Here is a 15613-nt window from a genome sequence, read left to right as displayed (position 1 = left end):
GAACCACATTTATTTCAAAGACATAAGTTGGGTTTATTTAAACTAAATTTAAATAAACATTGTTTCTTGTTTAAAGAAAACAGTTTTATTATCAAAGCAGTCAGAGTCAATAAATAAAAATCACAGATTGACCCAAAAATCACTAACAGAGAAAATGAATCAACAAGACAGATGTTGCTTCTCTTCTAGTTTTATCAACAGCAGCAATTAAACTTGGTTTACTGAGCAAATCATGTCAGTTATGAGGTGTTTTTCACATTTTTAAAGGCTTTCCTGAACATTTCAGGGTAAGACAGAAGTTTACTTCCACTCATCAACATAAAAGCAAACACATAAAAAAAGTTTTCTCTTATTCACACCAAGACAAAATCAAACATACAGCTTCGAAAATATACATGCCCACTCAAATATTGGTTAAATAAAGGTAAAGGCACAGATGGATGCGTGCGTTCGACTTGCCTGCTTTCAGAACCGATTTGGAGGTTCTATCAGTCGGAACATCGTCTCCAAGATTCAAACAAAGTCCAAGAAAAAAGGAGAAATACTCAAGCTTGACGCTGCAGGTTGTTAATCGTCCTCAGTGGATTTAGAAAAGCGGAGAATCTGAGCTGTTGACCCGGTGAAAGCGTGAAGATTCGGGTCAAGTTTCCTGCTCAAGTCTGACAGGGGAGGACCAAACCGAAGTGAAGCACCAGCAGACCGTCCTGCAAAGGAAATGCAACAAGTCTGAACTTAAAGCTGCACTTGGTAACTTTTATAAAAAGTAAAATCTGTCACCAGTTTGTAATAAAACAGATACCCTGTGGGGGAAAAATAAATTAGACAAAAATCAATCTTTTACAATTCCTCGCTGAGCTACTATTATTGTCTGAAGAAATGCACCAAAAACAACCAATCAGAGCCAGGTGGAGGGGCTTAGCGTTGTCAATCAATCTTGTATACACACTGATAAGTGAGTTAACGGCAGAGAGACGACTTACCGTTACAGAAAACCTGTGCCGTTATCACTGGCTATGCTAACTAGCCTTGGCAGCCTGGAAGAGGAAAAGGGGATGAGCAGCGCCACACGGAGAGTTATTGACAGCACTCAGATCCTCCTCCTGGAATCTGATTGGTTGTTTCCAGTTAGCACTGGGATCTCGAACTTTTCACAGATTATCCGTCTCACAAGATACAGTCACGACATAGTGACTGTAAAAAATATGTTTGATAAAAGTTGCATACAGCAGCATGTTCCTGTGTGTGTGTGTGTGTGTGTGTGTGTGTGTGTGGGTGTGTGTGTATGTGTGTGTGTGTGTACCTGTAGTGCTTCTTTACCCACAAACTTCTTGATGTCTTTCAGTGACTGGTGATGATCTAGAAGGTGATCTCCACAAACCAGATCCACCTGCAGGGAAAACAGAAACTGTTCACACCAAAATGTCTAAATTATTCATAAATGTTTATTACCTGAGCATTTCGACTTAAAAATACCACACATCTGATTTCAATGAATTATTTTCCTCACTTTCATTAGAAAAAAAGAAAAAAATTTAAGTGATAGGAAATATTTTCAAAAAGTAGCTTTTATCATCCCTTTTTTACCACAAAACTGCTTAATTCTCCCTCTGAAAACGATCTGTATCCAAACTAAAATCTAAACTGCAGGCTGACCTGACACTTGGGGCTGAGCTCCATCTTCCTCCGGATGAACAGCTCCACGTGTCGGATGGTGGCTTCGCCCGACACGCAGATGTACGGCCTTTCTAGAGGCTGAAACAACAGCAGAGAGGATCAGCTTTAACTTCAAGATATTCAAGATAAATATGTCAACTTTAACAGTAAAAAGTGTATTTGAATGACTAAAATAGACATTTTCTCAATATTAAAGTATCACTTTATGTGTGTGAAATTTATTTGCTAATCTTCAATTAACCTTTTTTGCATTTGAATCAAAGGCTACTGTAATCTTCAGAAGAACCAATAGGAGGGGCCAAAGGCTTTTGTGTGCATCAACACTTCCCCTCATTTTTACACGTTTTCCATAAACAGAAACTAAAAAAAAAATTAAAATTAACTTTGTTGATAATGTCTTCAAATAAAGAAAATCCCATTTTTTTAATAGTTTGTCAAACAAAAAATTCTCAAAAGGACAGAAAAACAAACAAAAACCAAGACAAATTCATGAATGAGACACAGAAACCTTCAACATCAGAGGATACAAAAAGTTATAACATCATATTAGGATATTTATAGATAAGAAAGAAAGGAAGGGTAAATTTCCACCAAAACAATTTTCTGAAAAAAAAAAAAAAAAAAACATGAAACATTTTCTGACAATGAAAAGTTGAAAATAAACAACTTTTATAACTCAGAAGCTTCCATGTTTTTCCTAGAAAATGTTTTAGATTAATCTCAAAATTTCTGTTTTCTCTTGCAACTTTTATACTGAATTTTTCTGTGTAGTTTGGTGGAAATTCTCTCCTTTTTCACCTCCTATGTGTAATGGAGACTTGAGAAGCTGAAGGTGAGATAAAATGAACCTTTTACGACTTCTTGCATTACATTTACTCTTACAAGGCACCAATAATATTTGTTTATGTTATAAACATTTGTTATAAAGATCTTAAACCTTTACCTTAAAGTCAGAGATCCCATTTTCAGCCCTGAAAACAAAACAGTCAAGAGAAATGTGACTTTGATGCCGTCCATTAACAAGGGAACACACAAGTGACTTTAACATACATATATTCATTTATTTTTGAAACTTTACTGAATAAAAATTAGCCTTTAAATGCAGAAGCCCATCTGCATAAACTAAGACACCCCAGCTTCCTCTCACAGTTTTAAAACATTATTTTCATGTTGAGTGGTCTTTGCAAATAAAAACTATGCAATATGAAGTATCATTGCTCCAAAGGAGCAAACTTAAAATACTTAAAATAATTTTAGTGCCAAAAACGGAAATGTACCCGACAAACTCCAGGAGTAGATAAATATTCAGCTCAGGGGGGATGGTGAACACGGCTCTGGGAAAGTTATCTTTCCTTTTCTTCAGCACAATGGGACCTTTAGGTGAAATAGGCACTAAAAAAAGATCAAACCACACGTCGAATACAGTCAGCGATAAAGTAAAATACTTCATCTATGTAAAATTTGATTATAAATCCAGAGAGGCTGAACTTCATCACCTGGTTTCGGCACGGCGAGCCCCCTCTCTTTGTAGAAATTACACATTTTTTCCCTTTCAACTGTAAAAAAAAAAAAAAAACATAAAATGCTCACAAAAAGCTCAAAACATTACATCAGAAGCTCAGATGAACACACGTTTGGTTTTAGTATGTTCTCAAACATTCTTACGTTCTTCCAGGAAAGGAACCATTTTATATACAATGTCCTGAAGCTGTCTGTCTGGCCTGCAAAACAAAGTAATTAACTCCCAGTCGGCTGCATATCAAACAGAAACACAGGGAGAGAAATTAGTCAGCAGCTGCTACTGGAAGAAAAAACTCACCTGATGTTGTAAAGAGGCTGCGTCTCGTGCACAACAATGCTGCACGTCGGACATCTGTTGCTGGAGAAGAAGTGCTTCACAATGCAGCTTTTGCAAACTTGATGAAAAAGCAGAAGAAAACTAGTTATAAGACGTTTTTTATTGTGCCGTTTGAGTGAGAGCCTTGGAACTTATTCAAGATTTATCTGAACAAGAGAAATGATTGAGCCTTACATTGAATATGCAAGCAGAAATGCTTGATATTCAAAAATATTTGTATGTGGCTTTGAAGATATTGGAAGTTCATATCCTCCAAATTTTTTTGCCAGCACATCTACTTTCAAGCGTTTAAGTACAATATTAATATATTACACTATTTGTTGAGCTTAAATACAGAAAGAATTTCACTCAAAAACTGTTGCTCAACTAAAAAATTGTATGAACATTTTGTAAAAATCACACAATCAATGTCCAGTGTAAAGCTAAATGAACCTGCTTGACCAGTTTTAAAATGTCTTCTGTATTGAGATGTGGCTAATTCATAAATATTATGGCTATAGTGCTGAGACCTGAAGCCAAAACATGTTTATGGTCGGAATTAGTCGGATTCAAGGTTGAGATTAACTAGTTGTAATGTGGTTCAGTTTAAAATACAATCACTCAAATCGTCTTTTACTGAACTTCCACAGATCATACTCAGTGGAGAATAATCTAGTCCAGGTTTTAAGGGTCTATATATTGCTGATTTTAAATTAGAGCTAATTAAACTCGCTTAAGGTAGTAAAAAATTAGGAGCAATTGTAATGTAGCCATTTTCTGTTTCCTATTACTTCTTTGCACAAATTTCTGTTTTTTAATGACTGTACTCATTTTCCAACAAGCAAATGTGTCGGTTGTTATTCACTTTAAAGTGAAATAGTCGTAGTTTTGTGACTCACATGTGTGCAGGCACTCTGTGATGGTGGTGGCATCGATGAAGAAGCCGCAGCAAACAGTGCAGCGGATGTAAGGATAAAACTGAGGGAGAGGAAGCTTGGGCTGTGGAAAACAAAAAACGTGAATTTGTTTAAAACCACACAAAGCAACAGCAGAAAACCGTCAAGCATAAATCATATTAGATTTATAGAAAACATTGGCGCTTTACGCACTTCGTCGTCAGTGTCGCTGCCTGAAACGTTGGTGGTTCCGTCATGACTTCTTCGACCAACCGACATCCTCGACGGCTGTGAACCACTCTACAATACTCCCTCTGGTCTCTTTTACGTGTCAGTAAGTTAATAAATAAGTTTTCCCTTTTGTTCTGCTTCTGTTAAAACGTGGAACCCTTCTGTTCTTGAAACTTTTCGTCATGTAAACAAGACAGCACTAGTCGGCTAGCGTTAGCCTCCACACGGTGAACCGCAGAACAAAACAATAACACACGTCTAACTAGATGCTAATATTAACAGTTTATTAGCGCACTTAAACTTGTCATTGGATGTATATTTCCACAAACTTATATTGTAACGCGCTACTAAATAAAAAGGACACAATTTAAATACTTTACTCCGACACTATCTTTCGTCCAACTGAATTTCCCTCGCGCTTAGTTTACAGCGTGGATAACGTCACCGCTTCCGGAATGGATCTTTCAGAATAAAAGCGTTATTAGGAGCGAGAGTTTAATGGTTATTTACTATAAATTGATTTTTCACCTTTTTTCCTCCCATTTCCTTATTATTATTTCAACATGTGGAAGTTCCACTTAGATTCTATCAAACACTGAAATATGTCAAATTCTTGCTAATTTGTTTTATTTCAGTTTTACGTATGCATCTAATAAATATATACAAATTAGTCAGAGACAGTGTAATGCATAACATTTTAATTAGGTAAAATTATTCACAGAGAAAAATCAACACAGATTTTAAAATAACATTTAAAAGAACGGTTATACTGGATTTGGTTGTTTTTTGTAGTTTTTTTTTCTTACAAAAGTCACCTTTGTATTTACAGAGTACTATACCATATTGAATATGCTGAAAATTAGGTTTAAGGTATGCATCCCACCAACACGACAGCAACTTAAAGAATCTGTTTACCTGTTAATGGTTGAAAACAATGTTTTTGTTCAGCAATAGCAATTGGTTTTTTTTTTGTTGAGAATAAATTGGTTTTGTACTCCTTTTTTTGAGGTATCACAAATCCAAGATTCGAGAAATACATTAAAACTGCTTCTCATCACTAACAAATCCAGGCTTTATAGATAATACAAAACAATTTAACTACCACTTTAAAAAGTCACATGGAGACAAGCTTAAGCCCATCATGAACGTGATATTAATTTATTCATTTTGAGAAACTTTTTTCCCAGCGTAGCTTACTTAAGGGAGCTCATATTCTTTGTTATTTTTTATATAATTAGCTGGTTGGTTTGTAATTACCATGTTTTGTAAATTTAAAAAAATAACCCAATGTGTTTTTTCTTCTTATTTAAGAGAACGAGTGGAAACCTTCATTTCAGTTTTGAGAGAACGTGGACCAAAACAGATTTTTGATTCTTTCTGTGTTGGTGTATAGTGGGCTTAATCCCCCCTTTAATCCCCAAAGAACAGTCTTCATTTGATTAAAGTCTTGATAATAAAAAAAGAGAAAAAAGACACCACTTTCACAAGGTGCGAAGTCTATGGGGAGCATTTGACATGAAAACATTTCTCTGAGGCAGAACTGGAGGCAAAAATGATCGATTTCACTACAAAACGTCATCTGGGAACATTCACAACTTGATAGCACACTTTCTAACGGATCCAAATTGTTTTAAAGTCAGAGGAAGTCACCTATTAAGCATTTGAAGAGTGGAAACTGCTTGAAAATGGATCCTGCACCATTGCCATTGTAGCATTACCACAGGAGCTAGCGCCTCTGTTATCCTTATGGGTCAGCCAATCAGCGCTAAGGAAAATGTATGGAGCTCCTGGATTGGCTGTTTCTCAAACACCAGCCAATAGTGTGTCATGTAGCATTGCGTCTAGCTTCCCAATTAATGAGTAGATTTTACGCAAATAATTTGGAGGCAAAGTTCTACAGAAAAATCAAACAGGGGTCCGCTGTATGTCACTTTTTTTTTTGCTAACCCTGAATACATTGTCTACGTCTTGGATAGGTCACTTCACTTCTCTCTGAACAGGTTGACATATAATGCTAAAAACTTATTAGTACATGCTTACATGTCTTTATGGCACTTAGCATTAGCATTAGCATTCGTGTGTAGGTGTCCCCTTCATACATTTATCCAAAAATGTTCTTCTGATGACAACAATGTTTATTTTAAAATTTCTGCAAGAGTAACTCTGCCTCAAAATAATATTTCCATTTTTAAAAAGAAAAAAAAATTGAAACTGTGTGAGAGTTCAGCAGAACGGAGAGTGCTCTGCATTGCTGAGTAGGACTCCTTTATCAGACTTCTGAGAGACTCTGCGGCTGCTCGGGTGTTTGTTGGGGCTCATGCTGGATTCGACAAACTGACTTGTTACACATCGGACACACACTCCGAATTTCTAACCATTTCAGCAGACATCTAGGGAAAAAGCATACAGACAAGAGGAAAAACATGACTAAAAAAATCATGGCTAGCACAATTTTTGCTGTAGGACACAGGTCTCAGCTAGTGCTCCAGTTCAAATATGCAAAGAAGATATATTCAAGAAAGTTGATGTAATTAGCATTGGAGAATTCAGCAATAACTGCAAGACATTTTGATGTCTGTTAAACTACTTATTGAAGTTTGAAGCATGCAAAAAACTCTGCATACGTAAAAACATCATATGGGCTGTACACTGTCGTAAAAACATGGTGATCAACAAAAACTACTATTGAACTCACTTCTTATGAAAAGCGTGGGAACACGGACACACTCCAAGCTCATCCCTCGTGCGAAACTCTTCCAAGCATACTGCACACATTTGCTGGAAAAAGAAAATACCAGATCATGAAACCTCTTCAGCAAAGTGAAAAAAACGAACTTATCCTAGAAATCTTCTTGATCAGAGTACCAAGGGAATATTGCATAACTCTGAAGCCTATTTCTCTTGTCTTTGCTACTCTTCAAAATGGGAAAGAAAATATAACTTGTCATTGAACTAAGGTCGATATGGGGTAGGCTTCAAGACAATAGCCACCAATTGCCCCAAATTTGCCCATATTTACAGCCATATCAATAATTGAAAAGTTTAGATGTGTGCTTGATGCTACAGCAACTTTAACTGGAACTGCATGCTTCAGTTCAATTAATATAAGAACCTGAAGTACTTTAAATGTTCAATCCCTAAATTCGTATTAGCTTACAACATGTATTGAACTTACACCAAGAAGACTCAGTTTCTTTCCCGCTCCTTTCAGTACCACCTGTTGATGACAAAGGAAATAATTTAGTTTACCTAACAGAAATGCAAATGAAAACAGTTTTGTAGGAATGTTTCATTAACAATATGTTACCTCATTGTAGCCATAATGATCTCTTGTACCTTGTCTTCTTAGTCTGTAAAGAAGCAACAAAATAAAATTCTGTTTAAAACCCATGCTTATTTTCTTGCAAGCCTGCAAGAAAATAGTTGGTATATAAGTCTAAAAACAAAATGGCAACATGAGACACATTGGTGCGAATCGGCTGAAAATGTAGCAAATGTTGCACTTTTGTTCCCCATTCAAACCAAGTTTATGGGACTATCAAGTGTGAAAACACCCAAAGTAGAAAAGCGGTAGAGTGATTTGCAGGCGTTTGCCTAGAAAGTCCGGTTCGTTTATAGAGGTGTCAATGCAGAATCAAACTCTGATGCTGACCAAAAATGCAAATTGTGATCCACCTGCAAACCTTGGTCTTGTTCTGGTTGAAGTGAACTCTGGTGCAGTTTGAATGCATATGTGAATACCAAGTGGTCCGGAGACCGCTTCAAAATCAGGATGCGGACTACAGCGCAGGGCATTCTGGGTAAATACAACAAAAACAAACATGCAAGTCTAGCGCTAGTGGAAGAAATGTCTTGTGGTCTTTTACCAAAGACGAAAGAGAAATCCTACAACCGCTGAAATCTGACGCCACGCCATTTCTGTTTACATTTTGTAAAGAAGGAAGTTTTGTTTATGTTTATGTGTTTAGGTTTTTGTCATCTCAGGTGAGGAGGGGAACAAATTTTTCAATTAGTTTGTTTCATTTGACACTGTTCAGAGTGAAAGCAAACTGCAACAGCTGAAAATGTTGCAATTTTGGTCTCTAATCGAACCAAATCACCTTTACTATCAGGAATGAAAACACTCAAGACAGAAAGAAGGATAGAAAGAAAATAAGAAGAGATTTTATGTCCTTGGCCTATTTAAATATTGGTGAATAATTATAGCTGATTGGTTCAGAATTTTAAGTGACATGCCCTCTCCATCCAGCGAAAAGACAACTTACAAGTTTGTCACCAAAAACATCCCTATGTGTTTTCTTATCTCTCTCCACTGATACAAGTCTTGTCATGCTAAATGAATCAGCTGGGGATGCTCAGCGCTTCAAGCAGCCCTGGAATTCATACGATGTCAAATTCATGTAACAACCTGAGCAGTGAAGTCCCTCACACTGAGCAGGGCTGCACAAAAAACATCAAAACTTCACTATAAAATATTTGATCTGTATTTAGATGTGTCTACTCGCTTCTAGTCTTTAAGTCAAAGAAATCTGGTAAGTTTTAGATTTTGAATGTAAGTTTGTAAAATATTAGTGAGTTGTGTTAGCTTTTGATTAATTTTTTCACATGTCCAAGAGTTGAGTGAACTAACAATTCTAAGTGTGTTTTCATACGTGATAGTCTGGTAGACTTGGTCTGATTGGGGATCAAAAACTGCAACATTTGTTACATATTCAGTTGGTGTGTTTCGCTTTCACACTGCACTGTGTAAATGAACCAAACCTTGAAAAACATTTTCCCCTCCTCACCTGTGGCGGCGCTGCACCAAGAACCACAGAAGAAAACGACATAAAAACGTTTGACGAAGATACTGAGCACAACTTCCTTCTTCACAAAATGAGAACAAAAGTGGAGTGGCATCAGACTTTACCTGTTATAGGATTTGTCTTTCGTCATTAAAGGCCAGGAGACATTTCTCCCCCAGCACTAGACTTGCAAATTTGTTTTGGTTGTATTTACCCAGAATGCCCTATGCTATAGTTCACTTCCTGCTTTTAGAGTTGTCTGCTTGGCGTTCAGAAGAACATTCAAACTGCACCAGAGTTTACTTAAACCTATTCTATTAATGCATTTGTCAGTCTGCAGTGGTTGAGGACAATGTCTGCTCAAATTCAAATGAAATGTTTCTGAGCAAAATTCAGAGCAATTTTTAATAAAAATGCATTAATGCAAATTAAATCAAATTTTCTGGTTGACTGTACTTGCTTCATTTTCAAGTTAAACCACAGTGTACCTGAACAAGTAGCAGCAGAAGATGAGGCTGAGCATGAAGATGAAGAGGCCGATGCTCAGGATGATGATGTAAATATTAAGCGGCAGGTTAAAGAAACTTTCGCTTGTCATCTTGCAGTCAGGGACGAAGTCCTGCAGTTCAAAGTCACACAAACACCCTAAAAATGGGAATCATGGGTAGAGATTATTTACCTTAATTGATTAAGTTCAATTAATGGAGCTTGTTTCAAGTAAATGATCCTTTTCAAAATCTCAGCAGAATATTGATAGAAGTTTGGTTTAGACAGAATCAGCATCAAATTTTCAATTAATCAAACGCGTTTTTTTTTTTTTTTTTAGGGATTTGGCTGGAACTAATTAGAAAATGATCTTTTATTATCCAAAAACATAAACGTTTACAGTGAAAATGTCATGAATGCAGCAAATCAAAACAAAATATTTGAGATAGAGTTGAAAATCCAATCCAAAGAACCTGAAACTGCACTGACCTTAACTACGAATATTGATACCAACTTAGTATCAATATTTGGGATCAATCCGCCCACCTCCAGTGCAGGTATTTGTTTTACAAAATCAAATCAAAGGGTCATTATTATCATGGCTTTCTGCATCAAGTAACTCTACAAATATTTCTCTCTTGATCAAAAAGAAAACAATTTTAAAAACATATTGTGGGATTTTTTGGATCATTCATTTTCAGCTATTATTTCAGAAAGTTTTCTATAATTTTCGTGCAACAACACACAATCTTACCAAGAATTTTTGACACAAATATTTTAATAACTTTCCAGGAAGATTTAGGAACTTGTTTTAAGTCAATAATTCCTTAATATTAACGAAAAAGTATTAGTTCCACTGGCAAATTATAATATGGAAAGAATAATCTGTTGAAGGAACTAATACTTTCTAAAATCAATAAAAAGGAATCATTTACTTGAAACAAACTCCATTATCTTGCTGGGAAATTACTTGTAAGTTATTTTTAGGATACTGAGATATTTGCACTGCTTAGTAGACCAAAAATACTTGGCAACATTTTGTCTTTTTACAGTGTTTTATTTTTGTCTTGGGTCAGATTTGTCATACATAATCTCTTGTATGACAGTTTCTGACTTTTCTATGAGAGAAAATTAATTTTTTTACAAATATTCTTCACACTGCAAAGCACCTGCATGTCATAGGAATGTGTTCCACCTCCATGTTGGGTTCTTAAATATTTTAATTGAGAACAAACTGTTTTCTTAGCCTTGGATGATTAAACGGAGTGGCTTTCCTTCCACACAAACCCCCATCAGTGTAGCGCAATGATGCAATTAGCACATTTTTGCGGTTAGACAGAATAGCTTATCCTCCTGCTCAGAAGTCACGCTTTAATACACAAAGGTCACACCAGTACAGAGGGCTGGTAAGCCCAGTGTTTGGCTGGACGTTTAGGTTAAAGAGGAGGCAGCTGTAATCTTAGCACTATGTTAGTAAATCATTGATAGTGGAGGACCAAAAGGTAGGCCACTGTGCAAATGCTGCATGCATGCATGAACAGGTCTGAACTTGAACATGGTTGAAGTGAGGTAGTTGATCAGATCTAGAAACATTACAGCTGTTTCTGTAGATCTTTCCTGCTGATGTTCATAGTTTAATCTGCTGAAAGGAAAAACAAAAAATGTGATGTACATTTTTGTGTTGATTCTTGTAAAACCCACTTAAAAGGAAATGTAGAGTAACAGTAGGTTATTAAGAGCTTATATAAAAATTGAGTTCATGTCTAAAGTCAAGATTTATGTTGATTAAAAGTTATTTTGAGTAAAACAAAAAATAATGAGAAAACAGTTAATCATGCACCTGACAATTGCAGAAAACCAGAATAATTAAGCGTAGCACACTGAAACATTATGATGGCAGCCCCAGAGGGACATATAGCCATGCCAGATATTTACTTCATCATAAAGGTGGAAACATTTTGAAAAAAATTGGTGTTGGTGTCAAACCAAGCAAAAAAAAAAAAAAAATCTACAGATTTCTTGTGGTTACATTTTGGAGGGAAAACTACAATGCTAATGTAGCATAACATGTCAAACACTCAATCAATTAAAGATTATCTAAGATTATGTTTATCATTGTGAATGTTAGTAACTTTGAAGCCGTGAATAACTGGGTTAGTTTTGAAAGAAAGAAGAATTTAACGCCTCCTTTCCAGTTATCCCTACTTATCTGAACTCTACTTAAGTTGGTTTGACTCGGTTTTCAATGGGGTGTAATGGAAAATGACCTCGAATCAAGTTTAGCCAAAGAGGTACTAATGAATTTTTTTTCAAAGATTATATGTGAATCCATACTCCTGGCAAACTACTGCAAGGCCTTATGGGTAAAATACTTCCAAAGCAGCTGTGCCGCCAAAAAGAGCCATTATAGATCAATTTGGCATCATTTTACTCAAAACAATCAGATTTTTCCCTATTTAACTACAAATATGGCATCATGCTCTAGATATCAAAATACTGTGTCTGAAGGTTAGCTAGCTTGTTTCGAAATTGTCAGTAATTAATCATGCAAATATGAAAATTTTCATAACAATTAATTTTAAAAAAATGCCTGTTGCGCATTTTGGAAGGAAAATAACAATGCTACAGTGTAGCACTTACTGTAGCATACACATTTTTCCAAGCATTTTTTTGTTTTGTTTTGACGAAAACCACTATTAAAGTTTTAGCTTAAAACCATTTAACATCTGCAGTCCCATTTGATAAATCCACATTTAGACTCTCTTTATGAAGATCTGCCTTCATGGGCTATCATTGCTAAAGAAAAGTTAAATTATTAACATAAAAAAAGAATTGTCAAGATTTGCAGGTTCTCTGCAATAGAATATGTTGATATAATTATTTAAGCTAACTTGTTCTAAACTTGAGAGTAACTAAATAGATGGGAAGAAAATCTCATAAAGATGGATAATACCTGGAAAAAAACAAAACTGTTTATTATAGAAAGTTTTTCTGTGAGACAAAAACATTTAGCATATTTTGGAGGGAAAAAACAAAGCTAATTGCTAACAAGGCGATCTACAATACCTGTTTTGGTCAGTTTAACATTATTTAAGCTGGAATATCCAACACTGTTATGTAGAATAATGAATTAAAATATTTTACGTTTGAATCTTCCACGGACGTATCGTACCGTCCGGACACGACGGTGTCTCGATAACTCGGTAGCACTGAGTTATCGATTATAAAAAGCTCCAGGTCGAAAACATATGAATTAGTGAATAAAATCTAAAATCATATTCAATTGTTAAATCTGAAAATAGTGGTTAATGTAGATTCAGTGTCTAGTGAAGGGGAACATAGACAAGGACAAAAAGTATCGTTGCCAACAAGATTGCAAGTGACTTTTATAAACTTTCATTTGATCCTGAAAAAGTTCAAAACTTCATTTACAGCAGAAGCAAAGCACTGAACATCTTAAATGAGAGGAGTTTGTTTAATTTGCCTTTTGACTCCCAAATCGCCCTGCTTGTATCGGTTCTCCTTTGTCAAACTTTAATGGGCTGCAATTCAATCAGAGTCAGACGCACAGCGGTTTGTGTGACGCAAAATGTTGGTGGATCCAAAACACTTACCGTAACACCAGAGAACCGGATGCATCCAATTCACATGTGAACTTTTCAGCTGGGAAAAGTTTTGGGTTTCTCAACAAGTTCTGGGGGATTGGTACCTAAAAGCAGGTTTTCTTAAGTCTAAAACACAAAGGAGACATCCACTAAACACTCCCACCGACTGTCAGGTTCAGTGGATGACAAAGAAACCTACGTGCAGTCACTGAAGCAATCCCAAGTCTCTGTTATATCCTTGTGTCTCTCCTTTTATCAATGGCTTCAAATTCCTGCTGTGGAGAGACAAAGGAAAACGACACAGATGGATGTTCCTGTTATCCGGGCAGGTTCTCCCGTGGAAAGTCGATGGCAGCGCCTCCATCTGCCTCCCTGCTCCATACGCACAACCCGCGGCGCAGGGTTGGTAACACAGGAAGACCACGGCACTAATCTTAATTCTGATCCAGGCTCCTCTCACGTTCACTGTCCTCCCTCGTCTCTCTTCTCCACTTCTCATCTGCAGCTCTCGGTTTGTAAACAGATCCGTATGTGATTCACTGCCTGCATCACAGCTCTGCTTTCGCCGCCCCCTCTTTCCTTCCTCCCTTCCTTACTTCCTTCCTTGCTTCACTCTCTTGCCCTCCTTTCACCCCCCTTGCCCCTTTTGGTTTGCCCCCTCCTTCCTTTGCAGCTGTAAGCTATTATTGAACAGGCAGACGTGGAGGCTGAGCAGTAATTGGCCTATCGATCAGGGTAACTCATGGTAGATGACAAAAGATTTAATAAACATACAAGTAAGTATTAGACTTTTGTAGTTATTACTGAAAAATAGAGGAAAAATGAATCAATAAGAGAGGGAATAACAAAAGAAGATTATTTCCTACATGGATTAGTTAATTTACGATTGTCGATTAATGGTTTATTAAATTAAAACGATTAAAGTTGCAGTGAAAGCTATTGTTGAACTATGTCATAACAGCACAGTATAAAAATCAAGCTCTTACTGGCTTTGATTGGTTGTTTCAGAGCCATCAGTCACCCCTCAGTGTGGTGCTGCTCATCCCCTCCTGTGCTACCCTGCAGCTAGCAGATCTTGTTGTGAATGCTAATGCTAGTTAGCATCCATTCATGCTAACTAGCATGAATTAATCCAATGTTAGTGGATAAACGGTTTTACTGTAAGTGTAAGTTGTTTCTTCGTTATTAGCACATTTAGCAGCATGTACATGAGTGTGATTGATGGTGTTAAACCCCGGCTCCTGGCTCTGATTGGTTGTTTTTGGACTGGAGCAGTGCATTTAGCTCAGGGATGAAGTGAAAGAGACCCATCTGTCTCATAGCAAATTGTCACAACATAGTGATAGCGTCAACAAATACTTTTAAAAAGTATTTTATAAAAGTTACATACTGCACCACGGACCTTCTTTCAATTTTGTAGTTTGGCCGCCATCCAGCAGAGGGAGCCACTGGTCATTCTTAAGCGCAACCATTTATACACAAACGTAGATTAAGGGGAGAGACAAACGGTCCCAATATGTCCAAGTTATGAGAGAATTATAATTGTTAAAAAATAGTTAAAATTACATGTTATAAATATTTAGAAAAAATTTATTGTTAAAATTGTTTAAAAATACATATTAAAAAAATTGTTAAAATATAATGTTCTTTTTTTTTAAATTCAGCATTATGAATAATTTCCCCCTTCGTGTCATTGAAAGATGGTCGACCCTCTTAATGTAAGAGAAAACTCAAGTTAAACTCAGTAATCAATAAGTTTGAACCCTAAGCCTATTTTTGACTGTTATATTTTATATTTGCTCATGTTTTGTTTTAGGAACTGGAATGGACCACCCGGACCACGACAAACAAATAAACACAATTCAGTGGATGCAATGATGTGGTTGTTCTCAGGGTGTGAATTTATTTGAATCTCACCTCAAATGTACAAAAATAAAATACAGTGTATTTTGTTTTATTTAGAAAAACCTAATATAAAAAAAATCTCAGAGTAGTAGCCAGTTTAGAAGTGCTGTTTTTATTTAAATTTGATTACTTACGTAAATAGACAGAAAGCTGTAAGTTTTTTACGTAGAAATTACCTGGAACATATGAACCAAG

General features: G+C 36.1%; 2 protein-coding genes across 4 annotated transcripts; both read right to left on the bottom strand.

Annotated features, from left to right (window-relative positions):
• Window positions 1-14: 14 nt before the first annotated feature.
• pcgf6 (polycomb group ring finger 6) lies at window positions 15-5073 on the bottom strand. Of its 2 annotated transcripts, none has more exons than XM_055029559.1 (10): window positions 4621-5073; window positions 4411-4510; window positions 3494-3590; window positions 3340-3395; window positions 3171-3230; window positions 2952-3066; window positions 2618-2645; window positions 1654-1752; window positions 1301-1387; window positions 15-704 (listed from the first exon to the last, which is right to left on the bottom strand). In XM_055029559.1, the coding sequence occupies exons 1-10, from the start codon at window positions 4684-4686 to the stop codon at window positions 654-656; spliced, it is 759 nt and encodes a 252-aa protein (XP_054885534.1). In that variant the 5' UTR covers window positions 4687-5073; the 3' UTR covers window positions 15-653. The 2 variants fall into 2 exon arrangements, with proteins under 2 accessions (XP_054885534.1, XP_054885535.1); XM_055029560.1 differs by lacking the exon at window positions 15-704 and adding an exon at window positions 715-1034.
• A 254-nt stretch (window positions 5074-5327) lies between these two features.
• On the bottom strand, window positions 5328-14086 carry LOC129359721 (RING finger protein 122-like). Of its 2 annotated transcripts, XM_055029555.1 has the most exons (7): window positions 13713-14086; window positions 13523-13639; window positions 9911-10067; window positions 7946-7988; window positions 7814-7855; window positions 7334-7416; window positions 5328-7028 (listed from the first exon to the last, which is right to left on the bottom strand). In XM_055029555.1, the coding sequence occupies exons 2-7, from the start codon at window positions 13545-13547 to the stop codon at window positions 6908-6910; spliced, it is 471 nt and encodes a 156-aa protein (XP_054885530.1). In that variant the 5' UTR covers window positions 13548-13639; window positions 13713-14086; the 3' UTR covers window positions 5328-6907. The 2 variants fall into 2 exon arrangements, with proteins under 2 accessions (XP_054885530.1, XP_054885531.1); XM_055029556.1 differs by having other exon boundaries at window positions 9911-10041; window positions 13523-14086.
• Window positions 14087-15613: the final 1527 nt, after the last annotated feature.

This window comes from Poeciliopsis prolifica, unplaced genomic scaffold (assembly GCF_027474105.1).
Source record: "Poeciliopsis prolifica strain line A6 unplaced genomic scaffold, Auburn_PproV2 SCAFFOLD005, whole genome shotgun sequence".
NCBI classification, from domain to species: domain Eukaryota; kingdom Metazoa; phylum Chordata; class Actinopteri; order Cyprinodontiformes; family Poeciliidae; genus Poeciliopsis; species Poeciliopsis prolifica.
The sequence above is the reverse complement of the archived record's forward strand: the minus strand, read 5'-3'. Positions and strand labels throughout refer to the sequence as shown.